At 33.4% G+C, this 22932-nt stretch overlaps 1 protein-coding gene across 2 annotated transcripts; it reads right to left on the bottom strand.

Moving 5' to 3' along the window:
• Positions 1-7006: 7006 nt before the first annotated feature.
• LOC106142109 (lysosome-associated membrane glycoprotein 1) lies at positions 7007-22537 on the bottom strand. 2 transcript variants are annotated; one of them, XM_060952014.1, is made up of 7 exons: positions 22240-22537; positions 14822-14928; positions 13066-13194; positions 10916-11032; positions 8685-8887; positions 8162-8342; positions 7007-7957 (listed from the first exon to the last, which is right to left on the bottom strand). In XM_060952014.1, exons 1-7 carry the CDS (start codon positions 22322-22324, stop codon positions 7895-7897), a joined length of 885 nt encoding a protein of 294 aa, XP_060807997.1. In that variant the 5' UTR covers positions 22325-22537; the 3' UTR covers positions 7007-7894. The 2 variants fall into 2 exon arrangements, with proteins under 2 accessions (XP_060807997.1, XP_060807998.1); XM_060952015.1 differs by lacking the exon at positions 7007-7957 and having other exon boundaries at positions 8099-8342.
• Positions 22538-22932: the final 395 nt, after the last annotated feature.

Genomic DNA, 22932 nt, shown 5'->3' with positions numbered 1-22932 from the left:
AATTCCAAAAAACGCAAAGAACGCCCGTTTCGCGCCAAAAAGAATAAGGAATTTGTTTCAAAAAGTCTATATTTGGCGTTTTGTTATATTTTTGAGGTCACATGACACCTCATTAAAGTTAGTGACTTGTTTTTAAACCAAACCCATTGAGAGATTGGTGAAAGGATGTGATAATGTGGATAAGGTATTAAGATTTAAAAATTTTGGAATTTTTTCCTAATATGTAAACTGTTTTTTTTTTTTCTCTTTTTCAATTATAAAAGGTTAATCCACCTTTTACTTATTATTCTGGTGTATATTTCTTGTAGAGTATCATCGAAATTCGTTTAGTAGTTTGTACGTGAAATTAAAGTATGAACTTAATAATTCACGAAAATTTTGTAGCATAAGGCTTCATAGCTACTATTCCTTTCTTTAACAAACGGAGGAAAAAAATTCTTAGGTACAAAAAATTTACATAGGTACTGTCAAGTCAACTGTCTTACACAACTAATATTCTTCCTCGTAAGAGTGGTTAAATTGGTAAGCTTATTTTATTGTACAAGTTAATTTGCGACAAAATATATATCGTTAAAATAAAGTCGCATCCATAAAATATCATCGCCTAAAACTAGGGGTGTGTTTTTGTCTCAATAAATCTGTCATGGCGTCACGCTACTGCAAAACACGACGCGTTGGGTTAATTGGAGGGTTATCTTAGTTAGTTGGTTTAACGGAGAAAGAAAAAATATGTTTTAAGACATAACTAAGTATTTGGTAAAAATAAAGAAACTATTTTTTCAGACTATTGTTAAACTACCTGGTTGATTAAGTGGAGGGTTATCATTAGTTAGTTTAAAAAAAAAAATGTAGAAGTATTTTTTTTATTTTATTATATTTTTTATAAGAATGGAAAACATCACGTCTTTATTCCTTAAAATGACTGAATACGTCCAGCAGCTGTATAGCTTACTGATAGAACTGCAGATTGTAAAACTGAAGTTCTGATAATCTTGGGATTCTTCTTTAAGGCGATTAGCTAGCGCCTTATCGCCTAAAAGAAGCCACCTATATATATGAAGCCACCTACCTATATACCTAAGCACCAAAATTATACTAAGCTTGTTAAAATTCTAAAAATCTCCAATTACACTTTATGGCCAATTTGACAATAACATGGGAAGGGTGGCACCCCAGCCCTTTGACAGATTACATGCTATTTAGCCGATCTGACAGATGATTGGAAGTTGAGCGGGAAATTCGACGTAATTATGGTATTGTTCAAAATGAAACGCAGTAGACGCCGAATAATAATGCAAGAAAATTAAAAGATAAAATCTTATCAAAGATTTTGGTATACCCTACATTCCAAGATACTAGGATTTGAAATCCTGTTATACCAAGCATCCATTTATTAACAAAAAAAGTTAAGAAGGTCTACAGATGCAAAAAACCGAATCGAAATTCGATTTAGCTGCTGCGAGATGTCACAAGGAGTCACACAGATAGATACCTGTATCGCCACACATTAAACTTACGACCCATTTTGTGTCCAGGGTTAAAAAATAATACAGGTAACATCTGGCCAAAGGAACTGGAATGTAATCTCTCTACTCTCTCTCCCTACAATGTTCATTAATTTTATTTATAGTTTTAATTTTAACTTTAAATATTTAATTTTTTTTTGTTTATGTATAATCAAATAGTTATTATTATATCCTCCTGGCGTTAGTCCCAGGTGCGTCATCACCTCTGTAAATAGATGTCTTCGTAACCACGATCCTTGATTGGGTCATTCAGTGATTTACACAGACGTGTAAATCTTACCCGTCTGACTTCCGCAACCTTCCGGTGAAGAACCTACTCATAACAAAAAACAATGTCCGTTCTTTACTTTATAATATCTATGATAGTACAAAAACCGAGTTGGCAATTTTATTACCCCAAAACAGGTGTCAAATAGGGACTTCAACAAAATTACCCTCAATTACATTCTCCCAGGAGGGCCAATCAAATTCATTAGTGAGATAGTTTGTAATGCTACGGACAGTTGGGGTGAGAGGGATCATAGTTTTGTCTAATTCGAGTTGGGGCGCAGAATATTTTATGTACGTACTTACTAGCTTTCGTCCGCGGCTTCGCCAGCGTGAAATATGCCTATATATTATGTCATTCTCTATACTTCTCACTACTACTATTCATTTGTTTTAGTACCGGGAACCACACGGCACTGTATGTGTGTATTCTGGTGTTAAATATGTAGTTAAAAGACCAGACAAGTGAAACGGCATAATATAATGGGCGCCAAAAATCATTTCTTCAATTCATTCATTCAAGACAATGAAAATATTAATTTTGTAGGTTTAACATAAGTTAGATACCTACCTTTGACCATAGATCACCCAACGTAGGATTCATACCCCGGGCACCTCTCCAAAGTGGAGAGGATGCAACCGGGACTAAAACCAGGAGGAAGAATATAAGTTAGATGCCTACATACCTTAATGACATTGTTAACACCAGTTATCTTCTATCAAGCTTGATAAAATTAAGGAATTGAGATTCATACATACGTAGGGACAGGTTGAGAGCCAATGATCATGGTAACTGATCCAGTTGCAAAACTAATACAGATTCCCTCGCCGTAAAACCAAAAAATACTTGCTCGTAGCGCCATCTATTCGTAAACCGTGTAACCAATTTAATCTCTTTTGTAATAACTAGATGGCACTAGTCATGCAGATGACATATTGCTTTAGGGATGGGTAATATCGCTACGTTTAAATTATCGATTACTTTTAAATTAAAGTATGTTTTGAAAGATCGACAGATATGAACTAACACCATGTTAACTCGACCTTTGACTATTGACGTGATGTGTGTGTGTGTGATAGTTGAGACAACAATTATATTGCACTACACTTAAATTCCTGTATATAACTTTTTTTTGCTGAAGGACAATGCTTTAAACATTAATTCCAAGACAAGACTATATCTTTCCACTTGTCACGATCCCTGCATACTTCTTTCGCTTCATCCACATTCATAACTCTCTTTATGCGTCGGTTGCGAGGACTCTTGAAAAATGAAATAAGTATTGCATTTTGACGTCATTTATTCATAAAGACAATTTCAATAAATGAACGCACTAAATTACAATAATTTGAGATATGTCTCTTAGATATTAAGTTAATGGTGAGTGTTATGCCATTACTAAAACATTAATATCATGTATTGTGGTGTTTTCGTTTATAACACTACTAATTAAAACAAGAATGGGACTTAATAGCAAAGAACTAACAAAATTATATTTTCAACAAGTGAAATTATTACCTTAACGTTTGTTTTTGATATTCTTTTAAATATATAACTGTCTTACATAATAAAATAACTAATAAATCTTTGGAGTATTAATTCATTAAAAACATTTATAGGCATTTTAGCATTATTGAAAATTATTGGAATATTCAGAATAAAAGTAATGGAAAACTTTAGAGGTAAAATTCCAAAAAGAAGTAAAGATATTAACTTAGCTTCTATTTATGAGGCATTTATATCATTTTTTTTTAACTTACTTGTTTATAAATTCTTAATCAGAGAAGACATCACATTCACAACAATGCAAAAGAGTTTACCAGCTAATTTAATATTATTTAACATAAAAAATGCTTGTAATAGGAATCAACATTCGCAATTAAATACCTTAACTCACAATAATAATGTCATAACATCACCATTGTATCCGTAATTATGTATATAATAAGCTACAATAATTTACACTATTGTTATAAGATCAATATTACTGGAAGACAAATTGTATGGCGTATAATAATTTTAGTACAATATTTTTAATATAAATGCACCGACGTACGTAATGCTACAAAACTATTGAGAGAACTACAGGAGTCAATAAAATATATTAGGAAAAATAGAATAATATATCTGAATTAGTAGAAAATGTTTCAGAAAATTTAGAAAGCCGCCGTTTACACTTACACCTTTTATGACACATTTTTGTAAGTAAACATCATTAGATATAAAAGTATTTATTTCAAATCATGTTTAAAATTGTTGTTATTGTTATTGTATTATGGCAAAATAGAAAACTGTGATATTGAAATAAATGTGAAAAGTGTTAACGACGCTTTATTGAATTTCAAGACGAAACGATAGTGCAAATTTGAAATTGAACCCGAAAAGTGGCTTACGCATAGATAGATGTAGGTTAATTACACCAAGAGGAGAGTGCTCAATGTAATGTATATAAATATATCGAAAAATCCAAGTACATATACAAAAAACAAGCCACAAACAGCTCAGTATCACGTATCACTCTGCAAAAACATAAGCTGATATTTATGTACAGCGAAAAGCGAGCATTTAAGGGACTATATGACTAACTTAAGCTATAACTCTAATCTCATACAAATAAGATACAAACTTACAATACAACAGTGATCACAAACGCATTACACGTACAACTTATATTATGTGAAAACGATATGTTTACAGTAAATGACGAGTATTAGGATAAAATAAACAAAGAGTAAGCCTCCGCTTATTTTGAAAAGCGTTTACACACGCACCTTAACTAGCAGAACTTGGTCACTAGTGTTTGTTGATGATAAAAATGTAAGTTATCCACAAATTAACATATAAATGTTTTGTTTAACTTTGCAAAGTTTGACATTATAATAGTTAGTTATATAATTTATATATTATCAATATACTTATAATATGGTGAAACTCATGTTCCATTTTGAATTTTGAAGTTTTACTCTAAATAAGCTTTTCGAAAAATATTCCCACTAAAGTACTTGTACTTAATTTGTGCGAAATATGTTCATATAAGTAAATAAATATACTTCAATCTTAATACTACAACCATACATTTAAAATATTATACACATTAAATTAAGAATTTTTGGTAAGAAATTTCCTATGCCGTGTGGCTCCCGGCACCAATACAAAAAAGAATAGGACCACTCCATATCTTTCCCATGGATGTCGTAAAAGGCGACTAAGGGATAGGCTTACAAACTTGGGATTCTTTTTTAGGCGATGGGCTAGCAACCTGTCACTAGTTGAATCTTAATTCTATCGTTAAGCCGAATAGCTGAACGTGGCCATTCAGTCTTTTCAAGACTATTGGCTCTGTCTACCCCGCAAGGGATATAGACGTGACCATATGTATGTATGTATGTAAATTTCCTAAGCCTTAAATAAACATTTGATATATTAACATATTTATAAGAATATTCACAATATACATAAAAACTTTAATGGTTACATGAAATTAATTTTCCTTTTTTTTCTATTTTGTTTTTTTAAATCTATCAGTTAGACAGATTTAACCATGGAAATGATAATAAACTAAATAAATTTATAAAGTAGACATGATAAAGTACAAGGAAATTAATGGAGAGAAATATTTTGGTTTATTGCTAAAAGAATTAAGCTATTAACATTCTACATTTATCATTATTATTAAATTGATAGAAGATATTTCAGACAACGACAGTAGGTATAATTTCACAAAACGCTTAAAAAAAGCAAAGTAAATTCGACGTAAATAAAAATATGTTATATTAATGCTTTGTATTTTATCAAAAATATGAATGACTAAAATATAATTACATTATAGAGATTAACAATCTAGTAGTAGGTAGTTGTATTAATTATATTAATGGAGAACAGTGGAAGTCAGAAGAGGTAGATAGATTTTCTTAAAGTTTTTTAAATATTCATAATATTTTATATTTGTGAAGAAGGTTCTTAACTTTTGTCTGCAATAAGAATTTGAAACTCTTTTATTTGAAAAGTTAATTGTGAGTATTTAAAAAAATATAAAAATTTTATGGGCCAAGAATTTTTTCAAAACAGAATTGAGCCTGTTACTAATATGGGGTCATAGAAATTCTCACATATTTGACATTCTACTGAGTGTCAAATAAGCGATCGTTTCATTGATTTCATTAATAAATGTACTCTAAAAATAGGATATACACAAAAACACTAGTAACGACCAAGTTCTGCACACGAGACAACATCAAATTCAGCCATTAGTGTCATAAAGACGGCATTCAATAAAAAATACTTATTGCTTGTACACGTATCGTGGTGTCCGCTACACCGCAAACAATCTCAAATAATTTATATAATTACAATAATCCATTAAATTATATTATTATCATCTGATATGTATGATAGACATGTTTAACAGGATAGATATATATATTTCACAATTGACTTATGCTCGCTAAGAAAAATATGTTTAATAATAATGAGTAAAAAAAAGTTCGAATAATAATAAAGTTATTTATCATTGTTTTACTTATAATTGGCATGCGCAGAGCGATTTTAACAACTTTTTTTTATATGAATTTGTTTAATTAAATAGTATATGTAACTTTTTCTATGATAATCATTTGATATTTGATGATATGACCCAGATCATTTTCATATAACCGATTTTGTACGATTTATCATACGTAAGATGAAACATAAAAATATCAATAACAATGTAAAAATTACTATTGTAAAACTGTTCTCTTTCTTCTGTAAGCCAATTTTCTTAAGCGAGTGAAAATATAAAACTAGCCTATGGGGTAATTGGGGTTATATGGGGATTAAATACATTTTTACATCATAATCAACTGTCAACAACATTATCAAACAATTATATTTTATTCTGTAGTGCGCTTATATGAAACATGCAAAATAGCACACATCGAAAAACTTCGTGCCATTTCTGAGTATACTTAAACGTCTCTCTTACACAATAACCATTCAGTGATTTTTCTCAAATCTTTAAATACGCTTTAATATATTAATATTTATGATTTACTCTATTGAAAGTCTTTAGTTATATCGATATTATTAGAGAATGTGAAATTTTGAAGATATCATGATATGTCATAAATAATTTTTTAAATAAAAAATACGAATCCCTGAATAGGTACTTTTTTCTCTAAAACAATCTCTATAAATCCATTTTATCTAAAAATAAAACGATATTAATTTATCGATATTGTCCCAACACTTTCAATATGTAAAACCGTTTTTTATAAGGTTCATTGATTTGTGCAAATCAGCTTAATTCGGTAACATAAAATAATGAAAGTCAAAAAGTTATGTACTCAATTTCATTTCTTTTATAACAGGCTTGAAATGTTCTGTTCAAACACTTAAATAAAGGTTACAAAAACTTTTAGAAGTCCGTTGAAAATTGAAATGAAAAATTTGGGTTTTCACCGAACAACCCATTTTTTTAACATTGAATAATATATATTTTTTTTAATTATTACGAACCAAAATGTTTATTTCGCAATACAAATATTTATTCTACACTTTATTTATAAATAGAAATTAAGATTCCTTGTCTTTTGCTATCGGAGTTCTTCCAGAAAAAAAGCATAAATCAAAACTGCTGACACAAATCAATGAACAATGTACACAAATTTTTCATTTTCACTGATATAATCTCACTTCATCAACAACAACTTGGTCTACCATTCTATGAAACTGTTGGCAATTTTATTTTTAAACTCACTAGCTTATCTAACGCGTTCTGAATTCTTAAATCGAATAACTTCAAATACATAAGTAAATAAAATAAAAAAAAATGATTTTCTTGAAAATTTAAAGTCCACAAACAAGTTCGTTTCTACCTTTTAGTTAGATTCCGTAGCCTTTATATGCACGTAAAATTAAAATATATTGCACAGAGGCTTTTCCAGCCCTTGTAATTTTATTAACATATTTTTTTATGAGTAAAGGAAAAACTTTTAAATAATTTTACTTTTATTTAATTCCTATGACTCCGGTTAACTTTGTGTAAACTGTAAAAATTCATAATAATTATATACTTACCGATTTCTTGGCGAATATTCGTATTCTTGTTTTCATTAGCATTTCAAGTTACCCATCCTTGTAAGACAAAAAAAAGTTGTGCTTCAAACAAAATCTTAAAACAAATCTGTGAAACAAAAAAAGAACTACAATAATTATCATTATAATGAGGCCATTTCTTAAAACAAAAAAAAAACCAAAAATAGAATCACAAAACAAAAAAAAAGTAAAACGTCAAATTTCGAATTCAGAACGTCCTTATTCCCGCTCACTCCATTGTGTCGTATTGCACCTTTTTCACCTTCAGATAGCGCCAAATGGCGTAACCTACCAATGTTCCCGCGGTTGCGATCGCCAGTGCTGCCCCCACGGCCACCGGCGCCGCCTCGGAGCGGGCGCGCGCCGAGTCACTGCAGTGCCACGGCGGCCCGAACTCGCCGTCACGTTTGTACATGAACGCTTGCAGACGCATCTGACGGAGGTACAGTTTCGCTCGGTGGCCGGTCGCGGGGCTGGAGAATTCAAGATAAGTAAATCTAAATATATTAAGTGTCTATAGAGGGATAAGCTTATAAACCTGGAATTACTCTTGTAGGCGATGTGCTGGCAACGTGGCCATTCAGTCTTTTCAAGACTGTTGGCTCTGTCTACCCTGCAAGGGATGTAGATGTGACCATATGTATGTATTTATGTGAACAAATACTTCGGTTCAGTTACTAATTTAAAGTGGTTTATCTCATTATCCCCAAGTTACCACCATAAATACGCAGATGTGATGTCGAGCTCTTTATTCCACAGTTCTACCCCGGCTGATTGTCTTCGTCTTAAGGCAGAGAACATAAATTTAAACTTACGTAGCATCTTGTTCAGCCAACTCCACTATAGTCTCTTCGGGACAATGGAAGGACTTCCCGACAGGAGTGGGGAACAGTAACGATCTTGCATCAGTACTGAGGGTGACTCTACGACCCTGCTTTGCCGCGTGTTCTAATATCCTTGCGCTAGAGTTGTAGCTCAACTTCATATTGTCGACGTACCAACGCTCGCCGCCTGGTGTCTGAAAAGGGAAATGGAGAAATTGTTAATCTTAACCCTTAATTTGGCACCGATAAAAATATTCATAATATATGAATATTTCAATTTTGTGGTTTCAGGAGTATGTTATAAAGTTCTGGAAAAATGAAAAAAAAAATCTACAATAGCCCACTGCTGGGAAAACAGGTGTCCGTCACAGCGGACCTTGCCAATTACTGTGAAATAAATGGTCAGATTTATATGTTCTCTGAGGCGGACATTGCCAAACTACGGAAAATAAAAACCATAGTTATTTTTGTTTTTTTACTAAAGAAAAATACAGAAATGAACATTTTAGAACAAAGTAATTGATACCGAAGTACAGTTTATTTTGTATGAAAATTTAAAAAACAATTTCTGGGGGCTTTTCCTGTCACGAAAATGAAAACTGTCGTGTATTGCATTTTATGCAATACATGACAGTTTTCTTTTGGCAGAACCTGCAGCGTCCTTCTTCCATGGTGTGGTGGTCCATAAAAATATCTTGAGAAAAAAAAAGGTGAAAGAAACTCAAAGGTGAAGCATCTTCTGGCAGGTCTGTGTAATCATCCTCCTCGCCCTTTTCTATTGTCGCTTGGTGACAGAATTGAGCTATTCTCCAATTGCAAGTCAGCTGAAATTTTTTGGTTTGTTTTGGTCTTTTGGCTTTGACTGTGGGTGGTTTCCTAGAACTTGTTTTTTGGGATGGTAATGAAGAAGCTATTGGTGTTATAGGCGTTGCAGGCAATGAAGGAATAGCGGATAGGGATGGAACATTTTCATAAATGGACTCGCCAATTTCGTGCACGATTGAATCTGGTATAATATCAGCATCTTCGGAGTTCTCCATCGTCGGATGTATCTATTGTTACGTAAGCAAGGGAAGATGCAATAGATGGTGCAAGAGATGACAGGGGAATTAGTATATGCGTCATGCAATTCAGTTTCCGAATCTGATATTTCGCTAGCATCGGAAGGTGCATGTTCATTCGGCACTAAAGCAATAAAATTATTAAAAAGTTAAAAAGTTAAGTAAAATTACTTGCGCGATTAGGCTGTTGGCAAAGAAAAAAAAGCAAACTCAGAACCTTAACCCAACAAGCAGAAGCACACACATTTTGGCGTTGTCCGCCGCAGCGGACAGAGTAATACAGTGGTACTTTTCTATACAATTAGCAATGTCCGCTGTGACGGACAAAACATTTTAGTTACAAATAAACACCATAAAAATATAATAAAGTGCGTATGTTTTTGTAAATAATGATTGAAATGTTTATTATCTAATAAATAAATCTATAATTCAATACGTTTTTCCACAAAAAATAAGAAAAATAATTATAAATACCTTGAGCAAAACAGGTGGCCGCCTTTTCGCAGACATTTTGCGTCCCAACTGACATAATGCAATATTCCCACAATAATTACTTTTTTTTTACTATTTGTTTATGGTATAAATAAACATTTAATCGATTAGAAATCAATGAAAACGAAATAAAAACTTGGCAGGATTTATTTTAAATAAGTGTCCGTCACACCGGACTTTATCAAATTAAGGGTTAATTCAGGAAAGTACCTAACTGATGTTGCTTTAATCGAGAAGATTGTGTCACTTCTTGTTCAGAGTAACGGAAGAAGAGTAGAGAGAAGAGTAAAAGAAAAAATAAACTCTGCAAATATTAGTAGATAAAGTATACATATGTATCCATATACAATACCATATATGTATATTTATATAAGTAGTAAGTATGTTTATTATACATTATTTATTATCACCCACATAAAGGTTACCTCTTAACCCAAAGACTGTTGGATAATGCTGTTAGCAATAAGTATATTGTACTTTACAAATAGTAAATTATACTTACAATAAAGAATAAATAAATAAACTCGGTTAATAGAAAATCAAGTAATTGTATGAAGAGACTACCGACTCCCCTTTGTAGCCCTGTAAACAGAATCTTCGTTGTCGAAATAACTCGCCTTAATGTGCTAATTTCTTCCACACATTGACCTAAGATGTACAAGGACTTACCTTTGCAAATGACCACTCCAGGGCAAAGTCCTTGAAGGTAATCACCAAAGTCTCGGCGTCTCCCTCCTTGCAGACTCCGCTGACGACTGCATTATTGGGAACAAAGGTGTTTGCGTCCTGCAAATGAGAACAACTTATTAGTATTCTACAAACACAAATAATAAAAAAACATAATATATTCAAGTAATCATCTTACTGGGATTAAACTGGTGGAGTGAGAAAGACCTAGATGGACACTAATCAAATCGGACTCGTTCCGGCAAAAGGTCAGGTCAAGAGTACCCAACACCAATGAGATTGCATGAAGATAACTATGAATGTGGATGAAGCGAAAGAAGTATGCAGGGGTCGTGGCAAATAGAAGGATTTAGTCCCTGCCTACCGCTACGGAAAAGATTGTATTGTGATTTATGTATGTTCATCTTACGAGAAACTTTTTCCAAACTCTGCAGAAATTCGGAGCCACTTTGAGAAAATGGTGATACGATTTTCTGTAGTTTACTAAAATTACTGCTCGTTCTTTGTGCTTTTTTAAAATATAACATATCATACGACGAGTACTCGGTATGACCGAGGCTCCGTCCGCGTAAAGAAAAATAAACCGGTAATTTTCTTTCACTTTAAATTTCGGGAAATCCTATTTTATTGCCACACAAACTCTAGACCTGTCGTTTTGTTGTGTTCATTTATACTACTCTGTCAAGAAAGTAGCAGGAAAAGATCAATAATACACAAACTGTTTGTTATTCATCCAAATTTATTTTATCACCTTCAAAATATGCTCCTTTAGAAACGATACACTTACGCCAACGAATAATCCAATCATCAAAACATTTTTTAAACGTTGTTTCCGGAATTGAGGTCAGTTCTCGCCGCGAATTCTCTTTTATGTCTTCAACCGATTGAAAACGGGTGCCACGAAGTGGTAATTTGAGTTTAGGAAAAAGAAAAAAGTCGGCTGGAGCCATATCTGGTGAATATGGTGGTTGCTCGATGGTATTTGTTGAGTGTTTGGTTAAAAATTCGTTCACAATGATGGCCTTGTGCGAAGGTGCATTATCATGGTGCAAAACCCAAGAATTTTTTTTCCACAAATCTGGCCTTTTTCGTCGGATTTGCTCTCTTAAACGCCGCATAACACTCAAATAATATTCCTTATTTACCGTTTGACCTTCCGGCAAGAATTCCGAGTGCACAACACCGCGATAGTCAAAGAAAACAGTCAACATGACTTTGACTTTTGAACGACTTTGGCGTGGTTTTTTCTGTTTCGGTTCAGTTGGAAGGCGCCACTCCGAAGCTTGTTGACTAGTTTGCATGTCAAACTCGTAAACCCACGTCTCGTCACCAGTAACAATGCGTTTCATGAATGTTGGGTCGGAATTGACTCGTTCTAGCATGTCCTCAGCGACTCTCATGCGATTGAGTTTTTGAAAAAAATTCAGGTCTTTTGGGACTAGCCGAGCGGCAACATGTTTCATACCCAAATTATTAGTTAAAATGGTACGGATCGACTCGTGAGATACAGAAAGTTCGGTGGCTATCTCTCTCAAAGTTGAATGAGGATTTTCAGTCACTATTTCCTTCACTTTTGCGATGTTAACTTCAGTTGCAGACGTTGATGGCCTACCAGAGCGAGGCAAATCTTCCATCACATCTCGACCGCTTTTGAACGCTTTGTACCACTCATAAGCACGAGTTTTTGATAAAGTCGATTCACCGTAAGCCTTCTGTAACATTTTCAGTGACTCCGAACACGATATTCCATTGGCAATGCAAAATTTAAGACAAACTCTTTGTTCGATGTTTTTATCCATTATGAAATTAGCAATACACACTAGATATGATATAACTAAAAATAGCACTGTATTTAATGTAAACAACAGATGCAACTCAAACTCCGCGCCAAAATGGAAAACAGTTGTGCCAATCTAACAACAACAAAAAAAACAAAAATTTGAATTTGGAACCATAAATAAATAATCCATTCCCGATACTTTTCTGACTGAATGTATATCACTCGATCAGTATCTCGCAACGTAAACTATGTAATTATTAACAGCTTGTGCAGCTAATACTAATTAAGTTTGTGCAGCTGCTATCGTTATTAAAGTGATATGCGCACCAGTATCTAGAAGAAATTGACTTACAGCCCGCTCATTCAATTTGGTGACGTAAGAGATGTCCAGTAAAGCATCCACTGTGAGCAGAATGCAGGTCTCCCCCGACACCTGGAGCCGGTACGTGGCCGTCATCAGGCTTCTCTCTGTTGCTGGTTCCTGGAAAACGAAGGTGTAATGATAAATACGATGAAGATCAGAAAAAAATCTAGATATATCCATCTAGCTTGTTTTATATTCTCTACTAGCTGTGTCCCTTCGTCCGCGTGGAATAGTTATTTTGGGCATCATTGAAGCCCTCAAGGATGAATAATTTTCCCCGTTTTTTCACATATTCCATTATTTCTTTGCTCGTTTTAGTTGCAGCAGGATGTTTTATAGCCTAAAGCATTCCTCGATAAATGGTCTATTCAAGACGAAAAGAATTTTTCAATTCGAACCAGTAGTTCCTGAGATTAGCGCGTTCAAACAAACAAACAAACTCTTCGGCTTTATAATATAAGTATAGATGTAACATGTGTACGACTTGCTGGTTGAACGCTCGGACACCATGCGTATCTCCATTGCCTCCAGTAATCGCATTCTATTTATACTGATCATGATTCGAATACGTACCAGTTGCTTCTTTTGCAGAATATCTTATTCCGCCTATCATACCGATAAGGACATGAGAAAATGGTAATTACCATTTTCCCATTCGATTTTCCTGTTGACATTCTTTTCGCGTTATTAATAACTCGAAAAAAAAATGTCAAAAGGAAAATCTATTCCAACTTGGACAAAATCATCCTCGCGATGTTTTACGACATAAAATATGTACAAAATACAATTTTCAAAATACAATTTTCTAATAATACCTTGTAAAAAAAGCAATTGTAAAAAAATTTCGATATATAACAATGTACACTACACTCGTATGTCAAATACCGCTTCAAAGTTTTGTGCTCCCAACAATGACATAGCCATTTGAACACATGACCTTAATACAATAACTACTTCGGGAACGAACTCGACAATCTACAAAGATAAACTATCACCATACGAGTATGTTGCTATTACTAACATATGTATGTTACTATCACTTCAACTAATCTTTTGGGACCTCCCTAGGGAACAGTCCTGGGTCCGGTTATAACCACGATCCAGCACTATATATTATATCCAGGACATGTCAGATACTTAACAAACTTTTTTCTGATTGTCTTGGATCTTGAATGTTTATCTATTTAAATTTTGATTATAAAATATAGTATTGTGTTAGTATCTCGTAAAACAAGTCTCGAACTTACTTCGAGGCTAACTTAATCTGTGTTATCTGTCCCGTATATATTTTATTTATTTATTGGTAAACGTGCTAATTATATTAGTCGTTAATTACTTACATAACATAACATATAATTACGTCTATATCCTTTACGGGGTAGAAAGAGCTAACAGTATTATATAATATAATATAATAAATAATATCGCCTTTTACGACATCAATGGGAAAGAAATAGAGTGGTTCTATTCTGTTTTTCTTTTGGTGCCAGGAACCACACGGCTTATTACTACAATCACGAAAAGAAAAGGACAGGAAAAGAGATCGAGTGGTACTATTTTAATATCGATAACCAAACGTTGCAATGGTTTATGTTTAAAACGAATAAATTCAAAATCCACTTGACTGATGCTGATAAATTTTGGCAAGGACAGATTGACACTTATGGTGCAACATAACCTTCTTTTGCTTTTTGGAAAGAAGCCCTAGATGAAAGTCTAGTTCACATAAATTTCATCAACTTACCGTAGAAACGCCTGGCGCTGCCGTCGTTTTGCTATACTTCGTGACCCTGGGCCTCCTCGTGGACGCTCCATCTAACTGAAGACCCTCCACCGAGCACAACACCAGGACTACAACAAAAAACATGGAGCAACATCGAGCCAGAGTGTTGGAGGCAAGAGTAATGCATCTAACTGTGCAGTTAAACGGATGATTTGAATAGGCATGACCGATAGAATTGTCGATATCGAGTTTGTAATAGGTTAAAAGTATTATTGATAATTGCGAAGAAGACAATACGGGAAATATTCTTTTAATCCTACTAATATTATTAAATGCGAAAGTTTGTATGTATGGATGTTTGTTGCTCTTTCACAAGAATACTACTGAACCCATTGCTATGAAATTTGGTATATAGTTGGCTGAAGACCCAGAATAATACATATGCTTCTTTATATCCCGGAATTCCCGCGGGAGTGATTGTCCCGGAGTTCCCGCGGTTTCCAGACGGACGACTAGTCTAGTCTGTCATATTTCGTTGATGCCGGGAGCGGCCATAGCTATAACGTATTTTTTAATCTATGAATGCAATATCTATATAAAAATAAATTGTCATTTCGCATTTCTATCCTTTTGAATAATAATAAATCACTAAAATCAGAACTACAATCTGCAACTTCCTTCAAATAATTACTGCTATATAATCACCAACAATATTCATCAAATTGATACAGAGGTTAATCCGCAACAAATTTTATCAAAAAAAACTATATCAAAAATACCGAAGTCGCAGGCGGTAAAGAAGAGGGCCCTCTATCTTGCGTCTTCGTGACATTTAATCCTTGGCGAGAACCGTAATAAAATATTGTTTCTATCGATAACGATATCCTCACTGACTGGTCCATCACTACGGTGTTTGTGAATGGAAAATTATGATCGACTTCACAACGAACAAATCATTGCACCGTATTTGTAACGGACGTGTGAAAAAAATAAAGTAAAAAGTATTTTTTTTTTCTTTTAACTGCTAATTCTTCATTTTTTACTGCTTATTCGGCGCAGTGGTTGGTCACCGGTCATACATACATACATACATAAAATCACGCCTCTTTCCCGGAGGGGTAGGCAGAGACTACCTCTTTCCACTTGCCACAATCTCTGCATACTTCCTTCGCTTCATCCACATTCATAACTCTCTTCATGCAAGCTCGGCGGTTTCGGGTACTTTTGACCTGACCCTTTACCAGGACGTCCTTAATTTGATCAAGATACGTTCGTCTAGGTCTTAATAGATAATTAACGTTCACTGCTCAAGTTCCCCTGAGCTAAGAATTTTTTGAACTAGGACAAAATTGATTTTAATTGCTTGCTTTAAACACCTACCTAAAAAGAGTCTGAAATATTCTAAACAAGAAATAAAATGAAGTACCTACTTTTTTGCATACAGGGCTGGATTTAGTTGTTGTTTGTAATATTTCGCAGAAGATTAATTTAGACCATCTTTAATAATGACGAGTAGTTAACGACAAATGTTATTTTTGGGAATGGTTTTAATAACACTGGTTTATTTTTAATCTCTAGATGACATTTTTATTGTTTCTTTTTTATCTGTCATCCTGCAAGCTACCTTACTAGAAAAGTAATTCAAATTTAGAAATATACCAAAAGGGGTTTGAATCAAAATTCAGAATCAAAAGGATAGTTGCAACATTAAAAAAAAATCCCAAAAATCTGGTAAACATTTACTCACCCATTTCTAATTTCAAACTAAATTATCTCAACAGAATGTCTAGAACCGTGCTAGAGCCAAATCAGTTTCGGATGAATGCCGATCCAAAATAGAAATTCAGGGTTGTTAGGTACTTAATACTGATAGTCTGATTTTAGTTCTTGTTATTTTTAGGCTGCCTAAATTAAATTTACCGGTGACGTAAATTCGGCTGTGACGTCTGAATTGCGACTATACATCTTACCGAGTCCCACACGCTAGGTTAGGTCACGAAGAAGTTTTCTGGAAAAATCGATCGTTCATTCATGAATACTTAGAGGCATGTTGCGTGCTAAGACACGAAATTAAGGTAAAATTGCGTGTTTTCAGGTCCCTTACCTACGCCATGTTAATATTAATAATGCGTAAATAATAGCTATTTAATCGTTGTACCTTTCAAGCATCGCGTGCTTGAATTTTTTGCAATCACATCAATTTTGGAATATACATAATTATGTGTCAAGTCTTTTCGATATGTGGAATACGATATCACTTATTGATGTCAAAAATAACGTAACCTCTATATATAAGTTATGATTGATAGTTGTAAAACGTATTGTTGAATACTTACATACATACATTTGATTATATCTTTAACCCTTAACGAGCTAGACAGAGCCAGTATTATTGATAAAATTGAAAGGAAACGTTTAACTGTGTGGCTTTACGAGTATGATTAAATGGAGATTCAAAAAGTGAGAGGTTGCGAGTCCATTGCCTACGAGATGAATCCCAAATGTATTAGCCTTTTCCTTTTAAGTACTCAAATCAAGCAAACATACTAAGTACTGTTAGTAACTGTATTTCTTTTAGGAACATGGCTTTAGAAACTTGTTTGTTATAATATTTTTACAAAGTCCACTCAAAAAGCAATTCTGCCATTTTCCATGGAAAATTATTCTGAAAAATTGCAACACCTACATTTGGAAGTGGGCGTTTCTAAAGGTCTTCCGTAATATCTGTTTGCCTACGCCTCTGTACCGCAATAACAACCCTATCAAGTGATAGCCGAGATTATGGAAAATGTCACACTTATAAACCCGATTGCAATAGTTAGTTTAACCTTTGCAAACAAATACTTCTGATGACAAGAATACGTAATAAGTTAACTTCTATTTTAGCACAACTTCTTTAAAAAAAATAACAAATCATAACATTAAAAAAACTGCAAATTTTGCACCGCTCTAATTTTTTAAGTTATTATAAATAATGTCGATCTTTACAGTCATCGTTCAATAACACACTATAGGTATCCATTGAACCCATATATCATGAGATTATCAAAATCGAAACACGCGCCAAAAGGCATAGCCGTATGTTATTTTAAAATTGCATACATATTATATACACCCTAACACATATACTTAAAATACTATAGAATAGTTAAGACCTACATTGTAATCATATTCAAGGAATAAATGATTATGATTATGATTCATAATCACGTATTTATTCCTTACGGTAATAGCAGAGCCAACAATATTAAAAAGACTAAAAAAACGCACAGCGTATAGCTAAATGATGGAATGGAGACTCAAATAGGGACATGTTGCAAGCCCATTGCAACATGTTCTTAAAAAAAGACTCCCAAGTTTATTAGCACTTCGCTTTCCTATGTAACATTTATTTGATCCCTTATGAGATAACCTTTTTTTGCGAAACGACTCATATCACATTAGAGCAAACAGATTCAATAGTCACGGTACAAGAAGGTACCTAAGCCACGTTTATCTGGATAGCTTTATGACGAAATTGAGATTCAGTGACGATAACAGGTTGCTAATCGTTTAAAAATGTTTAAAGCAATCATGGAATATACTTTTAAGTCTATCTCTTAATTGCCTTTTTTATTGAAACCTCTGTGTGCAACATATATGATATTTATTTAACCACACCGCAATCTCTATTCAACACCTAAGTATTCAAGATCTTGTCCCATAAAATCCCATAAAACGCTCAAATAATTTAATGCACTGTTATTTTTGCCTAACCCCTTTTCGCCAAAACAGCCCTTTTATAACTGTCAGACGTAAGTGCATAAAAAAATGGAGCCCTTTGCGTTTTATGGAAGGAATATATTTTGCTCTTATCTTATACCTTTCAAGAAATTATTTTTTAGAGTTACATACTACAACATTTACAACCTTTCTTGTATTCAAAACATGTCCACATTTCTATTCTAAGTTTGGATAATTGTGAAGTTGATGTTGTTGAAGAAAATGCTGCAGTGCAGTTTGTTAACGCATCTTCTGCACTGACGCTTTGGAAGCGGCTGTAAACTTATTCTTGAGCAATTTATTTGACGTCAAAGACGACGTCAACGTTTCAAAACCAAAAGATATGACAATTATTAAGTGATACGAGTATGAAGTCTCCTATAATAATGAATAAAAATTTTGAATTTTGTTAGTTGCATTATACCAACTTTATATAAAAGGAAGAAATTTTGACAAGACCTCCCGAAGTTATTCAACACTAGCTTTTAACCGCAGCTTCACCCGCGCGAATTTAGCGCCACGTACCTAAGTACACGCTCGTTTAGCGCGACCTGATAAAGCATACAGGTTTTCTGTAAAATTCCACGGGAACTTTAGTTTTTACCGGGATAAAAAATAACCGATGTTCTTCTCTAGACTCTTTATTAGTAGGTACCTTTATATACGCAATATTTCAAAATGATAACGCGTGAAGAGACAATATGAACAACAAAAACAAACAAACTTAGTTTCCCATTTATTATATTAGTTGAGATATTTATTCACAAAAAAAAAACTAAAAGTAATACGTGTCATGTTGGCGAAAACGTTATGAGATCCAATTTCCAAACAAGAACGCAAAGAAATAAAGAGGAAAGCCTTTATTATGCAGGAGCGACCTCAGATATGAGGAAACTTGTAGTTTTCAAGGAAATTATGCCACAGTTAGAGCCGCAAGCTTTACATAGCATAAAGTGAATATAATTCTATTGCTTTGTTTATGAAGATCAATATTTGTTTGTCGAATGTCAGATGGTGTCAGAGTTTGAGGCAGTTTGACCTAAACGAGGCTTAGAGTAAGAAGTAAGGCTCATTTGAATTGAACACAAATAGTAATCTGATTCCACAAAGAAGTTACCTGGTCTGATCCGCCCTTTAATATTACAACATACATACATACATATGGTCACGTCTATATCCCTTGCGGGGTAGACAGAGCCAACAGTTTTGTAAAGACTGAATGGCCACGTTTAGCTATTTGGCTTAATGATAGAATTGAGATTCAACACAGACTAGAGCTAACCCATCGCCTAAAAGAAGAAACCCAAGTTTTCAAGCCTATCCCCTATTTAATATTACAAACAAAATATAATGCCTTTTCGGGAGCGAACGGAGACAAGACTGAACTAGAGACAACTTTCCTCTTACCACGATCCCTGCATACTTATTTCGCTTTATCAACTATTCATTTCTTTCTTCATGCAAGCCCAACGGCTTAAGCCGTTGGGCATAAGTACGTTTGTCTAGGCCCTTCAAATGTTTTTATTTCACACTTTCATTATAAATTTCGAACACAAATATTTTTTTTGCAGATCAGTGATTTTAAAGACATTTCAATTTCAAGATCTCTTTAGCTGAGCAATGTAAATTTTCGATTTGAATAAATTATGCTGTTTCATTGAGAATATCAAGAAATGAGGTCGTCTTTCAGACAATATGCAAATCGGATGTATAGGATGTGTGATATCTATGAATTGACATCGACATCGATTCGAATTTGACATAATATTAAAAAAAAAGTTTTCGGTAACTAATAAGAACGACCGTTGTCTCAAACTATTTATACTTTAATCTTTACTTTCCTGACCAATATGTTGTCTTAACTTGTTTTAGTTGACCAAAAGGAGCATTTGACTGATGGTGCGATAACCATAGCAAAACTTTAGCAAAAGTAGTAAAGTTCTTTAATTATTGGTCATTTCAACTTCCAGAGAAGAACCAATATACCTAACTATTATAATTTGATCGTATGTTTCTATTTAACTGTCTGCTTGGAATATCTTCTATCTTCTGGGAATATCTCATTAAAACAGCTTCAAACCGAAAGAATTGTTCTTGGCTACGTTTCTTTAAAACGTGATAGTAGTTTTGAAGTTGCGAGAAGGAAAAATCGAAGGACCAATTATTTTAGGTTAGAAATTCTGGCACCGATGTATCAGACGACCGGACACTTTCTCTTGATTATGATTACAAGGTATAAGTTGAAGAAGGAAATATAAAACTCTGATAAGTTTGCATCAGTTGATCTAATTTTCACTCGATATTATAGTTAGGTAGTGTTTGAATAACTAACGAACGAAAACTCCAAAATGAAATTGCCGCTTCTACTGAAGTAACATAACGAATATTTAAACTTTCAATTGTAATTTGTGAATGACAAAAGGAGGTTAAAAGTGTCGAAAGCTAAGTCAACAAAGTTCACAAAACTGATGTTGCTTTAATGAAATTATATGAAATTAAGTGGAAATTGACGAAGGAATTTTAGCGTTAAAATAGGAACCAGTTGAAAATATACAAAATGTAATGGGCCCTTTATCTTGTCTTGCATTACATGCTGTTGTAATCACGAGAATATGCTATGGCCTATCAAATCAATACAGCATGATAGATCAAAAAATAAATACTTAATAATTATAATAGCAAAAGTATAGGAAATTAAATATGAAAGTGCAAGGTTTTAAAAACAGGGGAATACCAAAAAAAGAGATAGAAGGACAGCTTAAAGGAAAGTAGGTATGAGTAGAAAAGGAGTGACTAGTAAGCAGACAAGTGACAGAGCCAATTGGAAAAAAACTAACATCCTGTGCCGAACGCATGTAAAGAGTGGGAAAGGTAACGACAAAGAAGTAGATCTTAATTGTAGAAGTAGCCGTATAGTTTTTGGTAGGATCACTCTATCTCTTCCTGAGAACGTTATGCAATATGATGGCATACAGACGAATGATATAAAAAAGTAGAAAGTGAATGTCAATGAAGCGAAAGAAGTATGCAGGAATCGTGGATAGTAGAAAGATATACCAACAACAAATGCATCAAACATTTCAAACGATTCAAATATGTTCTTATAGCTTTGTACTGTCACTCGAAGAGAAGAAAAGCAAGCAAAAAGCAAATAATGCAATCACAAATGTGCTAAATCCCTAAAGAACTTAGCTCACCAAAGATCTGAATTCTTTTGTGTTTTTTTAATTAATTTTATTTCCTAATTTTTTTTCCTAAATATTTAAAAAAACATTATATAGATTCTTTTATTGGACTCACTCTTTTAATAATGTGTTAAATAAATGAATAAGGTAAAAGGTCATTTATAGTCACAGCGATTAAGACAAAACTCCATTTTAATGGACTTATAATTAACCTAAAAATTTATAAGTAAACCTTCTATTCATTGTTTTAATTCCCAAATGAATTGATTCAAAATGAAATGTCATCTAAGTAATGCATATTTTTTTTAATTTTACTTTTAAATTTTGAATATATTTAAAGGTAATGATGATGATGTACACTTACTTATAGTCTGTAGGTGCTTAGCCTGATTTCAAATATAGGTCTTAATGAAGTTTAAATTCTTTCTGGTGTAAAGTCAAGGACTTAATACGAAGAATGTATCTTTTATTCAAAAATTAAATAATACTTACATAAACATAGCAGTCTCGCCATCGCAGACATCGTATTGTCTAACATTGTGAAAAAATTCTTTTGTACTGCTATACGATAAACCATCGCGACCTCCTTAGTTACGGCGTGAATGCTACACAACTTTTTTAAATATTTAGACCATTAAACTCTGCAAATTTGTTAAAAAAACACGTGAATCACCGGTTGATTTGGCTAAATTTTCTATATTAACATCTAGTCTTTTGGAGCGAAACTTGGGGAATGTCTTTATTTTTACGTTTTATACTGAGCGTTGGGATCAAGTAGTGGACATCTTGTGTGACGTCATTGGTAGATCAATTCTTTAGCGCCTGCGCAAAGTTTCGCCTTGGCCCATATCGTAACGCTGTTTCAGTGCCACACAGCCTTCATCAAAATGGCTGATTTTTTTTATGAATGAACCCTTTCCCCATTCATTTGTTATTTTTGGATGTTCACTTAACATGATTGGGGTCTTTGATCACATTTTTGGTATATATCCTGGCTTATTTTACCGAAACAGCTTTGTCGTTGAAATTAAAATTACAACTGAAATTGATTTCTTTGCGAGGTACAGCTTACTCTATTTAAAAAATTGATCAATCGTTTATCTTAAAAAAAAAACAATAATTATTAAAATTCGGTTTGAAGAGCCAATTCTATTTATATCCTCCTGGCGTTATTTCTGGTTGCGT

The sequence above is a fragment of the Amyelois transitella genome, chromosome 27 (assembly GCF_032362555.1).
Source record: "Amyelois transitella isolate CPQ chromosome 27, ilAmyTran1.1, whole genome shotgun sequence".
Lineage (NCBI taxonomy): Eukaryota > Metazoa > Arthropoda > Insecta > Lepidoptera > Pyralidae > Amyelois > Amyelois transitella.
The sequence above is the reverse complement of the archived record's forward strand: the minus strand, read 5'-3'. Positions and strand labels throughout refer to the sequence as shown.